Source organism: Chrysochloris asiatica, unplaced genomic scaffold (genome assembly GCF_000296735.1).
Source record: "Chrysochloris asiatica unplaced genomic scaffold, ChrAsi1.0 scaffold00097, whole genome shotgun sequence".
NCBI classification, from domain to species: domain Eukaryota; kingdom Metazoa; phylum Chordata; class Mammalia; order Afrosoricida; family Chrysochloridae; genus Chrysochloris; species Chrysochloris asiatica.
The window spans coordinates 4,761,867-4,781,720 of record NW_006408615.1 but is presented as its reverse complement, the minus strand read 5'-3'; the positions used below and the strand labels follow the sequence as shown (position 1 = coordinate 4,781,720).

The 19,854-nt window shown below is 51.6% G+C and overlaps 1 protein-coding gene across 1 annotated transcript in view; it reads right to left on the bottom strand.

Annotated features, from left to right (window-relative positions):
* The window catches only part of CELSR1 (cadherin, EGF LAG seven-pass G-type receptor 1), a gene marked incomplete at its 5' end in the record, with an annotated part of 191,396 nt that overhangs the window by 52,189 nt on the left and 119,353 nt on the right, over positions 1-19,854 (bottom strand). Inside the window, 4 exons of the mRNA XM_006866887.1 lie at positions 4,831-4,997; positions 6,988-7,113; positions 7,543-7,706; positions 8,983-9,140. Of these exons, the coding sequence (XP_006866949.1) occupies positions 4,831-4,997; positions 6,988-7,113; positions 7,543-7,706; positions 8,983-9,140 (615 nt within the window). The remainder of the gene's footprint in view (positions 1-4,830; positions 4,998-6,987; positions 7,114-7,542; positions 7,707-8,982; positions 9,141-19,854) is intronic.

The following is a 19,854-nucleotide window of genomic DNA, read 5'->3' as shown; positions in this document are numbered from 1 at the left end:
AGGGCAGTAGAGGGCTGGGGGTCATGGCTGCAGGGAGGTAGTGTCTGTATTTGATGATGTAAAAGATGCCTCTCTCAGTCTCTCTGTACCGTGGGTACCCTGAATTTCCTGATATCCGCGCCGATATCCCTCTCTATTTGTTCGGCTTTGTTAGTTTATGCTTCCTTTTCTCTGGAAATGCAGCTTTCTAAGTGGGGTTGCTCTAGCCCTGTATTCCAAGGTCTGCAGTGGGCAGAGGCACTTGCTGGCACAGGCGCAGAAGCAGGAGCTGCGTGCAGGCAGGCAAAAGCTTAAAATGCCTGTAATTCCTCAGCAATTTGATCTTTTAAAGAAACGAGTTCAGAATGTTGAAATATAAGATCTTATGTTTGTTCAAAGGCTGTCTGTCTGCTAGACAGAGGTTTCTTAAGTGTGAGTCTGCTCCTTTTCCCCGAGACGGCCCTACCTGAGCTGCCTGGTCAGGGAAGCGCCGGAAATCGAAAAAAAATTGACGCACTTTTGGAAGCTCCCTCATATACTTCTTTGTAACCAGGGCTCAAAGAAGAGATTGCAATGGAGAACAGAAGCGGTTTTTAACCGGTTCTTAAAAGCAATGCAACTAATAATGTTGTCTGAATTCTGGCCTCAAAAGACAGCCAATTTACGAAGGTAATGATTCACCTTGAAAAAAATTGCTTCTTTGTCCTTTTGCATGCTAATTTAAGTCTACACGTTTGTTTCTCGTGCTTTTGTCTTCCCCTGTCCTTGCTCATAAAGCATCAATGCCGGCAGGCACACAATAAAAATGACATGATGTCTACAGAATAAGGTGATTCCTGTAGAACAGCAGTTCCTGCTTGCCACCTCGGGCCTGCCAGCAGATTCAACAACCGTGAGGCTAGCCCACTTGACAATGCGGGCAGGCTCTGGGCGCCTGAGAGCAATTACCCAAATTGTTAGCTCTGCAAGGAGGATGGCGTGGCCTTGTTCAACCTGCTACGCAGGGGACTTTTAGGGCATCAGGGCCCACAGAGTCTGTGTGGAAACAACTGGAATGTTCTGGTAATGCCCAACTGACCAGCCTTGGGAACTTCCCTGGACAGCCTTCTGGGTATTACTGGGGTCTGGAGGATACATCCTGAGGCTACCATCCAGCCAAACAAAGGAGGGGCTGGTCAGATTCCTCACTCCTTAATTTTGGGATTAGCTTCACATAATGCAATTTCTCAAACAATACAGAGTTTCTGGCTAATGAAAGCGTACTTTTTTCCTACAGAGACCCCTGGTGCCAAATACAGTGTGAACGTTCCCATTCATCACCTGAATCAGAAAAAATCCAATTTAATTTGTTCCAGAGGTGAAACAACCTCACAGAAAAACACCACCCCGGGCAGAACCATGTCTGCCAAGTGTGGGCCGAGAGCTAGCTTCTGTGACTGCGTGGTAAACCGGTGAAATTACAAGTTAATAAGGGAAAAACAATGACAACTCTAATTACACCCACTGCACACAGTACTCTGGAGTGGTTTGCATGAATGCTGACGTGGGTGTGCAGGGCAGGTGGGCGGACAGAGGACAACTTCCTGTCTGGGCCCTGTCACACCACTTGCTGACCTACGTCCTACCCTCAAAGACCACCCATCAGGGAGCTCGAATCAGTGGCTGGACAGGAGAATTCTAGACATGGGCAGAGGAGCTGTGAATGTCGCAGGAACTTGGGTGATGGGTGAACCAGGAGACTGGGTACCATTGTCTCCAGGACTTGGTCCCCCTAAGTCTGCTCTTCACGGGGTACACACAGCATCAGGGACTAAGAAATGATGCTGTCAGAGGACATGGGACTGCGACAGTGTTCCTGCTCATGGGGGTGTCACATTCTGGAGTGGGCTAGAGGGATGGCTCCAGGGCAGTGGAGGAGGGAGGTAGAAAGGGGAGAAGGAGGTGAGAGGAAGAAGGGAGAAAGAGGAGGAGAGAGAGAAGGAAGGGGAAGGAGGAAAGTGAGGAGAGAGAAGGAAGAAGGGACGAGGTACAGGGAGGATAGGGTGAAGGAGGGAGAGGGGAGGGGAGGAAACAACGTTGTGTCTAAAGAGAAGGCAGTACATGACACACATGCACGCATGTGCAGACATCACATGCATGTACAATCCCACAGACACAGAACATGTGTACACATGTACAGCAACACAGACCACACATGTGTACACCTGTGAACAAATTCACACAGACACAGCATACATATGCACTCTGTGTGAGTGCACATAGAACACATGTATGCACACATGCACAAGCAGACAAGAGCAAGACATGTGCACACACAAACACAGCACACATATGTGCACAGACAACAGACCATACACATGCACTCGCACATGGGTACTTAGAACACATATGTGCACACAGGAACACACGTGCACAAGCAGACACAGAGCACACACATACACCCACAAACACATAGAACACATTGCACACAGGAGCACACATGCACATGCAGGCACAGAGCACGCACATGCACACACACAAACACATAAAACACATGTGTGCATGCAGGAGCACACATGCACACTCAGACACAAAACACAATGCATTCACACACAAACACATATGTGCACACAGGAGCACATGTGCACATCTAGATACAGACAGCACACACAGCCTCCTAACACACATATAGACAGCACACACATGCACCCATGTGCACACTTAAACCCAAACACATAGAGCACACACCTGCACACTCACACCACACAGAAACATGCACAAATGTACACACACAGAGAGCACACATACGCACACATGGACACACATGAACAGACACACAGAAGCACTTGCACACAGGCACACATACAGAGAAACACACAAACACACATGCACACACAGACAAGCACACACTTGAAGAAAAGTCTAGAAGACAGAGGAAACCATGAGGCCGTGCTGCCATTCTGTAGCTGTGGGACCCTCAGAATCAGGAGGGGTCCCAGAGGCCCCACCTCCTCAGGGGAGGAGCTTTAAGTCAGAGAACAGGCATCAAACAACTGGTGGTTGAAGAATCACCCCCTAGATGTGGTGAAAATGTGGGAGTGTCCTGTGCCCACTGACACACAAACAGAGACCTGGAAGATGTGGGGTAAGCCCACCATACCTTCTCCCCAACATCTCCACCCCTGCTCACAAAACAACTGCCCAGACAGGGGGAGTGCTTTAGATACCCCCAAATCCCAGGCAGATATCAAGGACGACCCCCAAAGAAGACCAGAGGATTTCCCTTCAATTACACCCCAAAGCAAACCCACGGCTGTGAGCTGCATCCAAGGGTTCCTGAGGCGCTAAACCTTTGTGGGAGCAGACAGCCTCATCTTTCTCCCTTAGAGTGACTGGTGGGTTTGAACTGTAGACCTTGCAGTTAGCAGTCCAGTGCTTATCCTTCCTCAAATTAAACTTGTAATTGTTCCCACCAATGGAGTTGGGGAGATGCAAGTGGGGATGGTCTATGACACCAAAAAACCTAAGGGCAGAGAGCATGAAACTATTTGTAAACTTTTTAGGAATTTTAGTACCTACCTAACTAAAAAAAAATATTAGTAAAGGCTAGAAAGGGAACAAGGCAACGTGTAGATTGACAAAAGGGGGTTTTCAGGAAAGTTATCTTTCTGAAAGAGAGCCCACCCTTATGTGATATCTCTTATCCTCCCTGAGAGTGAAAAACAGCACATACGTGATGGGAGCCCCCCCCCGGCCCTGCATACAGTGAACACACAGCCGCTAACTGCAAGGTTAGAGACTGGAGACCTGCAGACGGTGAACACGTAGCTGCTCACTACAAGGTTAGAAACTGGAGACCTGCAGACGGTGAACACGTAGCTGCTCACTACAAGGTTAGAAACTGGAGACCTGCAGACGGTGAACACGCAGCTGCTCACTACAAGGTTAGAGGCCGGAGCACTGCAGACGGTGAACACGCAGCTGCTCACTACAAGGTTAGAGGCTGGTGCCCTGCAGACGGTGAACACGCAGCTGCTCACTACAAGGTTAGAGGCCGGAGCACTGCAGACGGTGAACACACAGCTGCTCACTACAAGGTTAGAGGCTGGAGCACACTCAGAGGCTCCTCGGAAGAAAGGCCTGCCAATCTACTTCCAAAGCCTCAGCTATTAGAAGCTATGGAGCACAGTTCTACTGACACACATGGGGTACCATGAATTGGAGCCCCAGTGAAATCCCACTGCCACCGAATCCATTTCAACTCAGAGCAACCCCATAGGACAGAGTACAACTGCCCCATAAGGTTTCTGAGAGGGACCCTGGCGGAACAGCAGGGTAAGTGTTGGGCTGTTAACCGCAAAGTTGGAGGTTCAAACCCACCAGCTGCTTGGTGGGATAAAGACAAGGCTGTGTGCTCCTGTAAAGGTTTAGTCTCAGGAACCTTCAGCAGCATTGAGAGGGGTTGGAATTGACTCATGGCAGTGGGTTTGGCTTTGGGGGTCAATCTTTATGGAAGCAGATTGCCACAGCTGTCTCCTGCAGAGGGTCTGGTGGGTTCGAACTGTCGACCTTTTGGTGGGCAGTCAAATGCTTTAACCACTGTGCCACTCATTGGTCAGCTGGTTTATAGGCAGGTCGGACAAACTGTGTGAATTTTAAGGGGAGATTTCCCTCTGGTCCTGGAACAACCTTCACCCTTGGTGAGGCACCTGATTTCCCCAGTGCTGGACCCCAAGACCACCCACTCCACCTCTTCGGCTGGAAGGGAGGACAAAAGGGCTGGGGGTCCCAAGCACCCCTTCTTGGCACGTTTCCTGGGGTTGGAAGAGAGTGATGGGGCAGAGTCCCTTCTTCGGGACAAGATCGGCTCACCTGCAGAAGGAGCCGGGAGGATGCACCGGCTGTGGCCTCCATCAGCACGCCATCCGCCTTCCTGGTCCGGAACATGAGCCCCAGGTACCACGGCACAGAGATGGTGATGGTCAGGTCACCCCAGGACACGACGCTCTCGCCGCTGAAGTGCTGGGGGTGGGGCATGGCTGTGGACACAGGTGTGTGTCTGTGAGCCCAAGTCTGCCTTATTTTCATGCCAAAGGCCTGCTTCATGGACTTAGAGCTCGGTTCTACTGAGAGGCTGGCAGTTTGAACCCACCCAGAGGTACCAGGTAATAAAGACCTGGTGAGTGGCTTCCAGCTGAGAAGGTCTTGTGAGCAGCTCTCTTATGCCTCCGTGGGCACCGTGAGGCAGAACTGACCCAACAGCTTGGGCTTGGGGCCCACCCCCAGGCCCTGCAGAGACCCATGCCTGGGACACGGGCCCCTCCCAGGAGCAGAGGCCAAAGTCTGCGGCATCTCAACTCAGCCACGGGACCCAGGGCTTCCAGGTGGGGTAACCCTGGGTCCTGGGCTCAGTGAATGAGGTCTTGGTTAGACCAAGCGACCTGTCACACCCACACCTGCCTGGTAGTTGTCAGGGCCGAACACACACACACACACATGTGTGCATACCTCCCCCTCCCCTCGCCTCACGTGTCTTTAGCCGACATCTGGGGGGTTCCAATTTGCCCGACCAGGTGTCCAGCCATCTCTCCAGGGACGGGCACCAGGTTGTCCTGTGCTGAGTGCCCCTGGCTGTATGATTTAGGATGACGAGGGAGGTGGGCAGGGGGGTCTATGACACTTGTAAAACACAGGAGCACAGCATGATGCCACAGTAAAGGGACCCCAGGCCTTCATCAGAGGCCTCAGCGTCTCCCTGAAGAGGGACTAGAGTCCTTGCCACAGAGCACACAGCCAGCACAGAAGACAAGGCCTCGTGAGGGCCGTCTTCAGGAGACCCTGCGCCCCGTGACCCCATGTCTGCTTCCTGCCCTCACATGCCCAAACATGAGGCTGCGTTTTCCTTGGCACAGATAGGTAGGGTATGCCGGCTCCTGATTTCCATAACAGGAAACACCACTGGGATGACCCTGCCATGCCCAGCTCCCTGCTCATACGGGGTCCTGTCTGGGGGGTTGGGTGCACCCGCCCGTCCTTCCGCTGGCAGGGTACCACTCGTCTTCAGTGTATGATGTGGTGGACCCTGGCTGCTAACTCTGTCCCCAACAGACACTGCAGACACACACCATTCCTGGCCACGTGGCCTCAGACGGTAAGGGGCCACTTCCTGAGCAGGGTGGGGATGTCGGATATGCCTGCTCCGCCTGCCATGACCTGAGTTAACTCTGCTCTCACCTGGCACACTTGGCCAGCCCCCTACCTGCCACTGGTTTACCAAGTCCTCTGAGAATTGGAGGAAAGCCATGGACAACACCCCCCAAATAGTCATGTGTAGACCCCCACTGACTCATGGGGTGCAGAGCACCTCAAACCAGCTCCGCCCAGCAGGCCCCGACTCTCAGAGCAGAGCAGGTTCTGCCTGAATCCAGGTCATTGGGGTTGGGCAGGCCTGCTCAGTGCCTTTAATGGGTTCATGTGGGCTGGAACCCCCCGAGGCTAACAGTGGGCTTGTCCAGATCGACCTGGCTTCAGCTCCCGCTTCTGTTCATCTGAAATGCACAGGTGATGACCAGAAACAAAAATGGACTCTGTGCACTAACACGCTGAGGCCAAGGAGGCTCATGTCTAGGAGCCTCTGGGGGGGTCAGAGGTCCAGGGAGAGTAGGGGAGATGTGGATGGTTCTAGCAGCTATGGCTGTGCCCTTCATGACCATGTGAAGGGGACATGGGCTTTGGGTGTTGGCCCTAGAGACCAGTGGCTTTCAGGTCAGCGGTGGCCTGTGAGCGTCCCTACCTGGGACTGACCCTCATGTGGCCTCTGACCCTGGCTCCTGGGTTAAGGTTCATCCCACTGTGTGAGCAATCCGAGCTCCCACCTGACCAGACCCCTTCTCCCCAATGGAGCCACAGCCAGTGGGATGAGGGGCTGCCAGATGTCGGCCCCATGAAGGTCTTCCCATAAGGCCCCTCCCAGGCAACAACCCCATCTAAGAGGGGGAGACAGGGGCAGGCTGGACGGCCAGGACCCACCTTGCTCACAGTTCTTCCCACCAAAGCGGAGAGGACACGCACACAGATACGTGTTCCACCTGTTGACACATGTGCCCCCATTCTGACAAGACGTTCCATCACAGAAGTTCCTCTGGGCAGCACAGCCTGGAAGGACAGAAGGTTAGGGTGGTCTCAGTGTTGGGGGTGTGTGTCAGCACCACCCTGTGTGTGTAGGAGAGGTGCATTCTCTGTCCTAGCACCACCCTGTGTGTGTGCTGGGGGCATTCTCTGTGGGAAGGCATTCTCTACCACCACCCTGCAAGTATGAAATCTGAGACCGGTTAATCGGAGCCCACACCAGCTGGGCCTGAGACCCTCTGGAAGCCGTGAGAACGGAGGATGTGCGAACTCTGGGGATTCCTGAGACTTCCACCTGGTCACTCCCTGGAGACCCTGGAGTCTGTGTGTACCCGGCCCTCCAGTCAGCATCAGCACTGCCTCACACTGCAGCTCTCCAGGAGGTGCCCACGAATGACCTATGGTGTCAGTTCTAGGATACAGCGGGCACTCAGGATGCCCCGTGGCCACACCCACCTGCCCTGGTGCCGTTGTTGGCGATGAAGCCGGCCATGTCCATGATCTTGCCGTCGATGGACAGGTGCCGCATGCAGCCCACAAACTGCCGGCTGTGCACAGGGAAGTCCTCGGGCAGGTTGGGGACACCACCCAGGAGAAGAGGGCCCGTCAGATCCAGGGACCTGAGGAGACAAGGGCATGCGCTGCGAGGTCCACGGGACAAGAGGTCGGGCGCCGCTGGGACGGCACGCCAGCTCCTTGGCCAGAGACGCTGAATCCCAGATGTGAAGGGTCAGAACACATAGGTGGGGCCTACTGCTGTCCGCCCTGGTCCTTCAAACTGTTCCATGCCTCTGTTTCCCCACACGTTCATTACATCTGGGTGGCACCCTTGGGGCCAGAGTGAATGCTGGACATGGGATATTTGCATCTTCAGCTAGGGAACCTCACGGGGAGAGGGACAATGTCGAAGGGAGATCCAGAGCATCTAGAACCCTAACTGCATATGAGCGGCAGCGTCCCAGCTGCAGACCCCGACCGTCTCTGGAACACAGCCCATCTGTGTCCCCAGTGGGTGGGGGACTGGGCCAGACAGGTGTGTGATGCCTTGTACGCATCAGGCCCATTTTAAGAACAAATAAATCTGTGTTGGAAGAAGTACAGAGTGCTCCTAAGTAGCCAAGATGGTGGGACTTTGTCTCAGGTTCTTCGGACATATTGTCCCTGAAGGACATCATGCTTGGTCAAGTTGTTGTGAAATGTTGTTGAGTCGGTTCCGACCCATAACGACCCTGTATAGGGTTTCCAAGGAGCGGCAGATGAGCTTGAACCGCCGACCTTGCGATCCAGCACATTAACTCATAGCTCCACACCAGGACTCAAGTGGCGGGTCAGTGAAAAAGAGGAAGACCTCCAACGTGATGGACTGACACAGTGGCGGCAGCATTGGACAAAGCATACAGCCTGTGAGAAGGACACTGGACCAGGCGGTGTTGGGATCTCTTGGGCATGGGTCACTAAGAGTTGGAACTGACTTCATAGTTCGTAACAACAATTTCAAGAGAGTAATGAAATATCTCCCAGAAAACAACTGGAATTCAGTCCAACATGCAAGACGAACTGAAGGTTTGGGCTCTCGATGGCCATGTATGTTGCGATCTGACCATCTTTGTGCTGAAAACGCCCTGGTACCAGAGGGTGAAGTGGCCACATCAGCCCGCAGTGTGTGGGGTCACTGGCTGAGGGTAGAGCCGGAGGAACCAGTGCTGGGGTAGCGCAAGAAGACAGGGTTGGGGACGGCCTTAGAACCACTTGGACAGATGGTCTAAGGGGATTTGTTCTAGAAGGTTCTGCCCTGTCAGAAGGAAGGTGCCCCAACCAAGGGCAAGGAATCTGGGTCTTTGGAAGGGGTGCCCGTGGAAGGTTCTGGAAACCCCAGCCCCGCCCCTGGGAGCTCACTTCTTGGAGCCGCTCTGAGTGCCCTGGGCGGCACAGCTGTAGTTTCCGACGTGGTCCCCGAAGCGCACGGCCATTGTGGTATCACAGTCATCCACAGTCACTACAGCCACCTTCTCTCCGGATGGCCCATGGGGCAGGCCCAGGCGGCCGATGTGGGGCTGCAGGAAGGACAGAGAAGTTGTCAGTGAGTCCCCCAGCTGCATCAGCTACTGCTGTGCCTCCCAGCATCCTCGGCAACTCAAAATCAGGGGCTTTAGATTGAGCTGTGCGTCCCCCAAATATGTACTAAAGTCCGATTCCTATCAATAAGATCCTGTATGTTACTGAGGCCACAGCAGCATAGGGTGGGGGTCCTAAACCTCATCACCTCTGAGTTATGGAAACAGCACATTAGACAGAGAGACACGTGGAGGAGGGGCAGAGGCCAAGGAACATGAAGGATCACCAGAAACCAGGAGCCAGGCCGCAGGAAGAACCGACATGAAACTGAATGTCTGGACTCCAGGACTGTGAGAATAAACGTCGGATCCTTAAAGCCGGCCACATGTGCTATCTCTGCTATGACGGCACTAGGAAACCTAGACACTGTCAACTGCAAAGCTCTGAGACCCCCTTGTGAGTATCTGCTTCTGACCCCCTGGCATCCAAGCGTCGGCCAGATCTGTATCTGCCACCATGTGACAAATGCCTGAGCTGGGTCCGATTCCAAAAGGACAAACCGAGGGCTGCTTCCTGTCCAGCTCCTCACCCCACAAGGCACACGTGTCCTGGCCACTCCAGCCAGACCTGGGGTCTGTCCACCCCTCACCAGCCGGAGAGCCATTTCCTTATAGAAAGCCTTCGGCGGGTTAACAGGCGACCTGCTCTGGGAACGTGAGCAAGTACCCATTTTGGGATGGTTCCGTGTCAGACGCACTTCTGGGGGGAAAGTGGTGGTCCCCGAGCCGGACGAGCCAGCACGATTGGAATAAGTCATAATTTACATTTTTGGGGATGGGCGGACGCTTTGGGAAGAAGGAGATAAACAGCATTTACTCTTGGGGAGTGTTAATGAAGGGGGCTGCTGCTGACAAAATTACAGCTGCTGTAAACCCCACTTGTAATCAGCAAGCTGGGTGAGAACGGGGGTGGGACAAGACCTCACTCATATTTAAAGCATGCCGTGAAGACGCCGGAGTCAGGGCCAGTAGGACAGGGACCGTGAGGGAGCAAATGGTGAACACAATACACGCAGCTACTGACTGAAAGGTTGGAGGTTCAAGTCCACCTAGAGGTGCTTCGGAAGAAAGCCCTGGCAATCCACTTCTGAAAAAGTAGCTCCTGAAAACCCCAAGTAGTACAGCTCTGCTCCGACGCACAGGGAGCCGGCCTGGCTCAATTAGAAGTTTTTATTGTGAATTTTGTGTTAGTTTATGTGGGAGAACATTATCTTTACATTCATCCTATCGTATTTTGTTTCCTTGCAAGGATCACAATTCCCTGCATGCATCATCAAACAATCAAAGGGTACACCCCACATGCTTGCCCCCTGGCCGCCAGCACACAGCCCCTCTCCCTCCCTGAGTCCAGAGTCCCCACTGGCTCAATTTAACACACATCCCACTTCACTGCCTTTCGTCAAAAGCAATGGCCCTTTGACCTCGGGGATTTGGTTCTGGGGTTAAGAGCTGGAAGGACCAGCAGGAGGACAACAGTGTCGTACTGGGAGGACCAATGACCTCAGAGGGCCTGGTCCCTGCTCCAGAGAGTGGTGATCACAGCACCCACGGTCCACCTCTTCCCACACTGTCCACCTCTTCCCACACTGCTCCAAACAGCATGCAGGACCAGCAATTTAAAATGCCCCACCTCCCGGCCAGTCTGTCTCACACACGTCGCCTGGCCGCACTGAGCAGACAGAAGGAAGCTCAGGAGATGCCTGGAGATCATGGACGTGGTGACTCAGGTGATAGTTACCATCTGATCCCACAACCCCACCACACCCTAAGTGTACAACCCAAAGAGCTCGAAACAAGTGTTCAAATGCAGGTCGACATGAGTCCACTGCAGCACTGACCACCATCGCCCGAAGGGTGGGAGCAGCCCAGTGCCCATCAGTGGGGGGATGAATGGCTCAAACAAAGGTCCATCTGTACAAGGGAGTCGAGTCAACCACAGCAAGGGATGTTACCCAAGGATCAGCCTCGAGAACGGGGTGCACCATGTGAATAGCAGGACACAGTCATAGACCGGACGACTCCACTGATGTGAAGGTGCCCTGGTGGTGTGGGGGTTTAAGTGTCAGCAGTTCAAACCCCACCGGCCACTCTGTGGGAAAAAGACGAGGTGGAAACCCTAGCCACAGAGACAGATGCAGATCTGGGGTGCCAGGGGCTGTGTGGGGAGGAGGAAGGAATGAGAATTAATGGGTGTGGGGTAGGATTTGAGGTGACACAAAGGTTTGGGTACCAGAGATAAGGCAATGGCTGCGTAGCACTGTAATTTAGTAAGTGTACTAAATGCCGTGGAATCACTCATTCTAATGTGGCTCCTTTTATCTCATGCAAATTTCACCTTGATTAGAAAAACCCAAAAGATCTGATGAGTGCACGCAGCCTGCACTTAGGAGCCAGCGGCTACTCTCCTCTGACTAACCTTTGCAAAGACCTTGCCCCACTTTATCTATAAAGCAGAGCAAAGCCACATGCCCCATCTGGAGAGATAAAATGCAGAGAGTCAGTGTGTGTTCTTAGCATAGAGCAGAGACAGCGGGGGTGGGGGGCGTCATCACGCAGGCTGCTGGGGCTAACACACGGTGCAGACGTCAAACGCCCATGTATCAGATCTGGGCTCGGGGCACTTAGCTCGTCTCCACTGCCCAGCGAGTGGGAGCAGAGACAGAAGGTGTGAGCTGATGCAGAAGGTCCACACACAGACAGATAGACAAATGTACAGATAGACAGACAGACACATAGGCACAGATAGATACACAGATGGACACATAGACACAGACAGACAGATAGATACACAGACAGACACATACACAGATAGATAAGACAGGCAGACAGACACAGACAAACACACATAGATACACACAGACACACAGACACATAGATACTTACATACAGACAGACACATACACACATAGATACAGACAGACACACAGATACTCACAGACACACATACACAGACAGATACACAGATACACACGTAGATACTCACAGACAGACAGATATAGACAGACACACATACAGATACACAGACACAGAGAGACACACAGATAACTCATAGACAAACACATAGACACAAACACAGATAGATACACACACAGAGACACACAGAGACAGACACATACACACTTACACACAGACAGACAGACAGACACAAAAACTCATGGTGACCCTACATAGGACACAGAAAAACACAGACAGACACACACACTCAGACACAGAAGACAGAGACACACACGTACATAAACATGCATGGACACACAGACGCAGACACACAGACGCACATACAGGCCTCTGTTAGAGAGAGTGCCCAGGTAGAGACACCCCCCACATCTAGGAGTACCCAGGGCTCCTCTACAGGGTAGCTGGATGCAGGGGGACAAAGGGTGAAGACACAGCAAATAGCTTCCCAGTATTTTTAAGACTTCTTTTGTTTAGCTTTCACTCTTAATTACTTGGGAGAAAAATCCCTCCTCATACAAACGCAATGGCATTTATTTCACATAAGACCTGGATGGGCTCACTTGTCTGGCTGAGACCCAACAACCAGATACAATCTGAGTCCACTGGAAGAATCAGTATCCTCAACTCTTCCTTGCTGTTGGTAAGGACCGTCCAATCGGTACAGACCCATAGCAGTCCTCTATAGCGTTTCTGAGGAGCGGCTGGTGAGTTTGAACCACCGACCTTGCAGTTCAAGCCAACCTGTGGTCCTATACTTATCTTACAGTTCATATTTTCTCAGACTTGACCACGTATGATATGTTTCTATCTCAGTGTATTTAAAAACAAAACAGCTGATTCTATTTTTTTCTTGATAAATGAAATGGAGGTTATACTGACTTTGGATTGGTGGTGGTGATGTGCCATGGAGTCGGTTCCGACTCATAGTGACCCTGTACAGGGTTTCCAAGGCTGTAAATCTTTAAGGGAGCAGAAAGCCTCATCTTTCTCCCGCGGAACAGCTGGTAGTTTCCAAATGCTGACCTTGAGGTTAGCAGCCTGACTTGTGGCCCTAACGCTACCAGAGCTCCTTCGACTTTGGATTAAGTGGTTTAGTTTTCTCACAACTATGTGTTAATAGTTTTAAAACATTGAAATCATGAAGATTGACTTTTGGGGGCCCTGATATGGGGCTGTAGGATACATACTGAATTTCTAACTGAAAGGTTGGTGGTTCAAACCCACCAGCCATCTCTTAGAAACCCTATATAGGGTCACCATGAGTCAGAACTGATTCAATACTTAACTTGTCGTTATTAAGTACTGTGGAGTCAGTCCCGACCCATAGCGACCCTGTACAGGGTTTTCCAAGGCTGTAAATCTTTATGGAAGCAGAAAGCCTCATCTTTCTCCCGCAAAACAGCTGGTAGTTTCAAACTGCCAACCTTGAGGTTAGCAGCCCAATTCGTAACCACTACGCTACCAGAGCTCCTTAACAACTTAGCACATTTAAAAAAAGACTATGTGGGCATAAGTAACCCATTGCTATCAAAACAATTACAACTCACAGTGATCCTAGACACTTGGTTCCCAAGACTGCCATCTTCACAGACGCAGAGAGCCACAGTGTTCTCCCTCAGGGTGGCTGGTGGGTTTGAACCACTAACTTTTCAATTAGCAGCCAAGTGCTTAACTGCTGTATCACCCGTGCCAAATGGTAATCTGAGATCTTTTCCTCAATTTTTGCAATAGAAGACACTGGGCCCCAGATGGCTAGAGGTTGGCACTGTGGGGGCACTGTCTTTCATGTACTCAGTCTACCCCAGTAATCCCCCTCACCACATGTCCCCCCAGAAGGCCTGGACACCCAGGGTTCAAACGGAGGTGAGCCCGAACGACACAGGCAGGGGACACACGCCCCTGCTTATCCCTGTCCCCCACTGGGCCTTAAAGGGGGGGGAGCCCTGAAAGCACCCAGCTTTGAGCATCTGCAGCTTGTGATTCCTGGTTCCACACCTCAGTGGAAGCCATCACGGGTCCCGTCCCATAATTCTCTCTGAGGCTGGGACCCTGCCTGCAGTGGTGGGGGCTTTGTGTGTGCACAAAAGTGCTCAGTTCTAACCGGGCTCACCTCTCTGCGACGCTCCTCATGGGAAAGCGGACAGCTACGATTTCAAATGCTGGGTGTGGGAGGCAGTGGGGGATCTGTGAAATCAGACACCTAAAGGGAGAGTCTTGGGAAAAACGGGCTTCAGGCTCGGTGTGGGCAATGATTAACCAACATTTGTATCTGACGTTCACAGGTGACCGCGCCTGAGGAATCTGGTCAGTCAGAAGCAGAGTGGGCACCGCAGCATATGGAGGTTCAGACATGGCCCTAGGGGGACTCAAATGTGCCTGGCCACAACGCTGCCCAGGAGACCCGGGCCAGACTCCTCCAGGCCTGGCCTGGGGACATAGCGCCTCCACACCAGGGGGGGGGGGGGCTTGCTGGCGAGCAGGGGAGAATCCTGATACAGGTTCACCCAGTTCAGCCCAAGTCAGATGTCAGGTCTGGGAGCTGCTTCACACTCATACCTGCACACACAACCATACACACTCACAGAAACACCCACAGCTACACTCACACACACAACACCTACATGCACACACACACTCCCACAGACTCACACCTACACCCACACACACTAACACTCACAATCATACACACTCACAGCCACACCCATAGCTACACTCACAACACCTACACACACACACCTATACTCACACACTAATGCTCACATTCATACACACATCTAAACTAATATACACTCTCACACACACATTTGCACTCACACACACAACTACTCACACATGCATATCTAAATTCACACACTCACACACTCACACTTACACCCACATACTCACACACACACACTCACACAGCTATCCTCACACTCACAAACACACATACACACACATGCCTCACACACTTGCTCTCATACATGGACACACATACTTGTGCACACACTCACACCTACCTCACACAGCCTTGCACACTTGCTCTCATACATGGGCACACACATATACGCATACACACTCACACTTGGTCTCATACATGGACACACACATACTTATGCACACACACACACAATGACCTCACACACACACTTGCTGTCATACATGGACACACATATACGTGTACCCACTCACACACTTGGTTTCATACATGGACACACACATATACTTGTGCACACACAATTACACACTTGGTCTCATACATGGGCACACACATGTACTTGTGTGCACACAATGACCACACACTCACCCACACACTTGGTCTCATACATGGGCACACACGTACTTGTGTGCACCCCCCCACATGTGTGCTCTCATACACGGACACACATGTACTTGTGCACACACTCACATGTGTATACATATGGTCACACTTACTTGGGCACACATACTCACATACACTCACGTGCCAAATCCTGGCCCGCTCCTGCCAGGGCCCTCATGTGTCCATCTCTCCCTAGAATTTCCCATGCAGACAGAGACCCCCAGCCGCCCCTTGCATCCCAAGTCTGATCTCTTCTCTTCCGTCTCCATCTGCCTCTGGCCCAGCCTGACCTCCCTCCTCTTCACCCTCCACAGATGGGTTCTGGGCTCACAACCTGGGGGACAACAGTGGAAATAGGGACTGGACGCTTAGGAGCCAGCAGGACAGTGACTAGAAAAGTCGGTGGTGGAGAACCGGGGTGGGGAGAGATGCGGCCGACATAGGAGGGCGTCAGCTGACTTCTTCCAAGAGCTGCTCTGACTGAGCCCCGATGCTCAGCCCAGGCCTCGTCGCCCAGCACCCTGCTCTGTTTCCTCATTTGTACAATGGGTGCGACAGTTCCTTTAGGGTCAGTGGCAGGGTCAGCTGGTTGATATCTGTCTGTTAGCACGGCACACTAGCCATGACCCCTCTGCGTTTCTGTCCCAGGCACTGGGGTAAGGGCAGAGGCCTGGAGGGGGGAGGGGGGCCATGAAGTGACAGGGGTCAGGGAGAGGAGTCAGGCCAGGATGGAGGGGGCGAGGCAGACAACAGGTGAGGACAGAGGGGCCCCGGGGTGACTTTCCATAACAGGGCTGTGTAATACAAAGGCCTAGGGCTGTAATTACATTTCCATCTCAGGTGAGGAGGCAGAAGCACCTGGCCCCCTTGTTTTGGAAAGGAAGCCAGCACTTTATCTAGACGCTCCATCGCCCACCAGCGTGAAGGAGGGGGAGAGGGTATCACACGCCCTGAACACTGGGTTTTCCCACCAGCCACAGCCACTTGAGGGGCAGCCATGGCGGGCTCGGTGACCAAGGGCAAGTGAGCCACCTCTCTCACGGGGCTCAGTGGCTCAGGGACGAAAGGCCACTCCTACAAGCCCCTTCCCCAGCTTCTATTACCCACTTCACTCCCCTCCAGGGAGCCCTGTAAAGTCCCGCAGCAAAACTGACCAATAACAGCGGCCATGAGCCTGACCCTGTAGCCCAGCAGAGCCCATGGAATGCTGCCCAGGTACCAATGTGTGGATATTGGATATCTGCTAAATAGCCACTTGGGATGAAGAAACAGAAGGCGATTCCTGCCCCTCACAATACTGAATACACCGTAGACTGCCAGAGGGACAAGCAAATAGTCTTGGAGGAAGTACAGTCAGAATTCTCCTTAGACATAAGGATGGTCAGACTTTAGCTCATAGATTTTGAACATGTTCTCAGAAGGGACCGTTGCTGGAGATGGACACCATGCTTGGTAAAGTGGAGGGTCAGCGAAAAAGAGGGAGATGCCCACGGAGATGGACTGCCTTAGGGGCAGCAGCAGTGGACTCAAACATAACAATGATTGTGAGGCAGGTGCTGCACGGGTCTGAGTTTCACTGTTTCCACGGAGTCGCTATGAGGAAGAACTCAAAGGCAGGTCATAACATCCCCGAGACTCTTGCTGCTTATCAGGAGGCGCAGAAAGCTTCACGCTCGACCTCATGATCACAGTGCACTTTTCCAGTTGTCAATGAACATGAGAGGGTTAATTACTTGAGGCTGCTTGACTGTGGGTAAAGTGCTAGACTGTAACCCAGTAACCCCACGGTTCGAACGTCTCCACAGGAGAGGGACGAGGCAGCCTGCTTCTGGGAAGACTCTATGGGGCCAGTCTACTCTGCCGTATAGGACCACAATGCAGTGGGTTTACTATCTTGGTTCTGGTTGTCTGACTAAGTGATTCTGTGGAGACCATTCCTAGTCTTTCTGTAAGGGGTCATACATTTTGGTTACTTGTTCTGTAAACAGGCATTACTTTGGTGGGGGACCACGTGAGGAGGGGTAGGTGTGACCTGTGGCCCCTTCCAACATGGTATCGACACTGACCACCCTGGTCACTTAGAGAGAGGCATAGCTAATAAAACCCTAGTGCAGAGAAAGGGAGCGATCTAGAGCTCACATGGCTGACTCTTCTATGGTAAAGGCCTTATAGACTTTGCAACGCTTACCTATGATTTTGTAACGTTAAAAAAAAAAGTGTAGCTTCTTAATCTTCTGTTTGTTGTTGTTGTTGTTGTTGTTGTTAAGAGCCTTTGAGTCAGTTCCGGCTCATAGCAACCCTGAACAGAGTTTCCGAGGACAGCTAACCGTGTGGCTCGCGGTCCACTGCTTATCCAACAGTGTCATAACAAGATTACTCTTGTCGGTTGCAGTCGTCAGCACCGACTCACAGTGACCCTATCACAATAGAACGGTCACTGCCCAGCCCTGTACCATCCTCACAATTGTTGTCTCAGGTCATTGCTGCTGACGCTGTGACAATCCATCTCCCAGGGACTGGTCCCTGCTGACAACATGTTCAAAGTATGAGAGATGAAGTCTCATCATGCTGGCTTTTAAGGAGCATTCTGGTATGAGACTTCACCCACGACACATCTGTTTGTTCTTCTGGCAATCCGTGGCACTTTCATTATTCTTTGCCAACACCACGAAGCAAATGCATCAGTTCTCTTACAATCTTCCTAATTCACTGTCCAACTTTCACATACAGATGAGGTGATTAAAAATACCATGGCTTGGGTCAGGTGCACCTTAGTTCTCAAAGTGACACCTTTAAACACTTTAAAGAAGACATTTGGAAATTTTCCTAATGCAATACATCTTTTTGTCTTTTAATCTTGTACATGCTTTAAATCAAATGATTTTTTAAAACAGAAAATTTAAAAGAAGAAACTAAAGGTGGCTCATACACCTGTTACATGATTTTATTTCCTGAAAAGTAACTCAAGTGCATTTGGGACTACATGTGAGTGGTGTGCTGTGGAGTCGGTTCCGAATCACAGTGACCCTGTAGAGGGGTTTCTGGGGCTGTCAATCTTTATGGGAACAGAAAGCCTCATCTTTCTCCTGTGAAATGGCTGGTAGTTTTGAACTGCTGACCTTGAGGTTAGCAGCCCGATTCATAACCACTACGCTACCAGAGTTCCTTATGGGACTCTACAGAAGGGTTTGATGAAGACGCCCACAGGCAGCTCGTTACTCCACCTTCTCTGTGCGTGGGAGAAGGTCTGCAGAAAGACACAATAATCATGCCAACCTCGGCAACGGGACTCCCAGCAAAACCAAACCCACTGTCCTTTAGTGGACTCCACCTCACGGTGACCTCCACAGCACAGAGCAGAACTGCCCCCGTAGGGCTTCCGAGATTATAATCTTTACGGCAGCAGACTGTCTCATCATTATCCCATGGAGCAGCTGGTGGGTTTGAAATGCTGTTGTTCCAATTAGCAGCCAAGTGCTTTAACCACTGCACTAATAGGCTCCCATCAAGAGGGACCTATTTTTCCACCCTCGCATGTGAGATTGGCTACACAGCTTGTGCGGATCAATAGGACATTAGCAAATGTGACCCAGCGTGCCAATTCTTAAAGCTGAAGACCCTGTACTGAGCCCTTTGGGGGATGAGAGACCGCAGCCTCTACAGCTAAGGGCAGGGGGTCATCCTAGATCAGGGGTCCTGACTGAGCTGCGCAGACCAGAAGAACCCGCATCCAAACCACAGACTTGTGAGGAATAATAAATATTGGATGCTTTGGGGGTAGCTCACTACCTAGCAAAAGTTATCTGATAAAATAACAGGGCTTGGGGGGAGTCCCTGGATGGTGCACATGGTTAATGTGCTCAACTGTTAACTGAGAGGTTCTAGTCCATCAAGAGCCTATGGACACACTGATAACACATGACGTCATTGTGAGCTAGAAAGCACTCAACAAGTCTACTCTTTAGGAATGTCTACCTACCTACCTACCTACCTACCTACCTACCTACCTATCTCCTGGTGTGACACTGTGGGTTAATGCACTGGACTGCAAAGTTGGTTTGAACCTCAAGGTCAACAGTTCAGCTAACCAGCTGCTCCTTGGGAACCCTATACAGGGTCACTATGGATTGGAACTGACTTGATGGCCTTTACAACAACAATCTATCTATCCATCCATCCATCAACCCATCTATCTATCTATATGTATATATATGTGTGTGTGTGTGTGTGTGTGTGTGCAGGTTCAAACTCACCAGCTACTGGTCAGAAACCCCACTCAGTGTCGCTATGAGTTGGAATCAATTTAATGACAGCTCTGGTAGTGTAGCGGTTACAAGTCGGGCTGCCAACCTCAAGGTCAGCAGTTCAAAACTACCAGCAGTTACGCAGGAGAAAGAT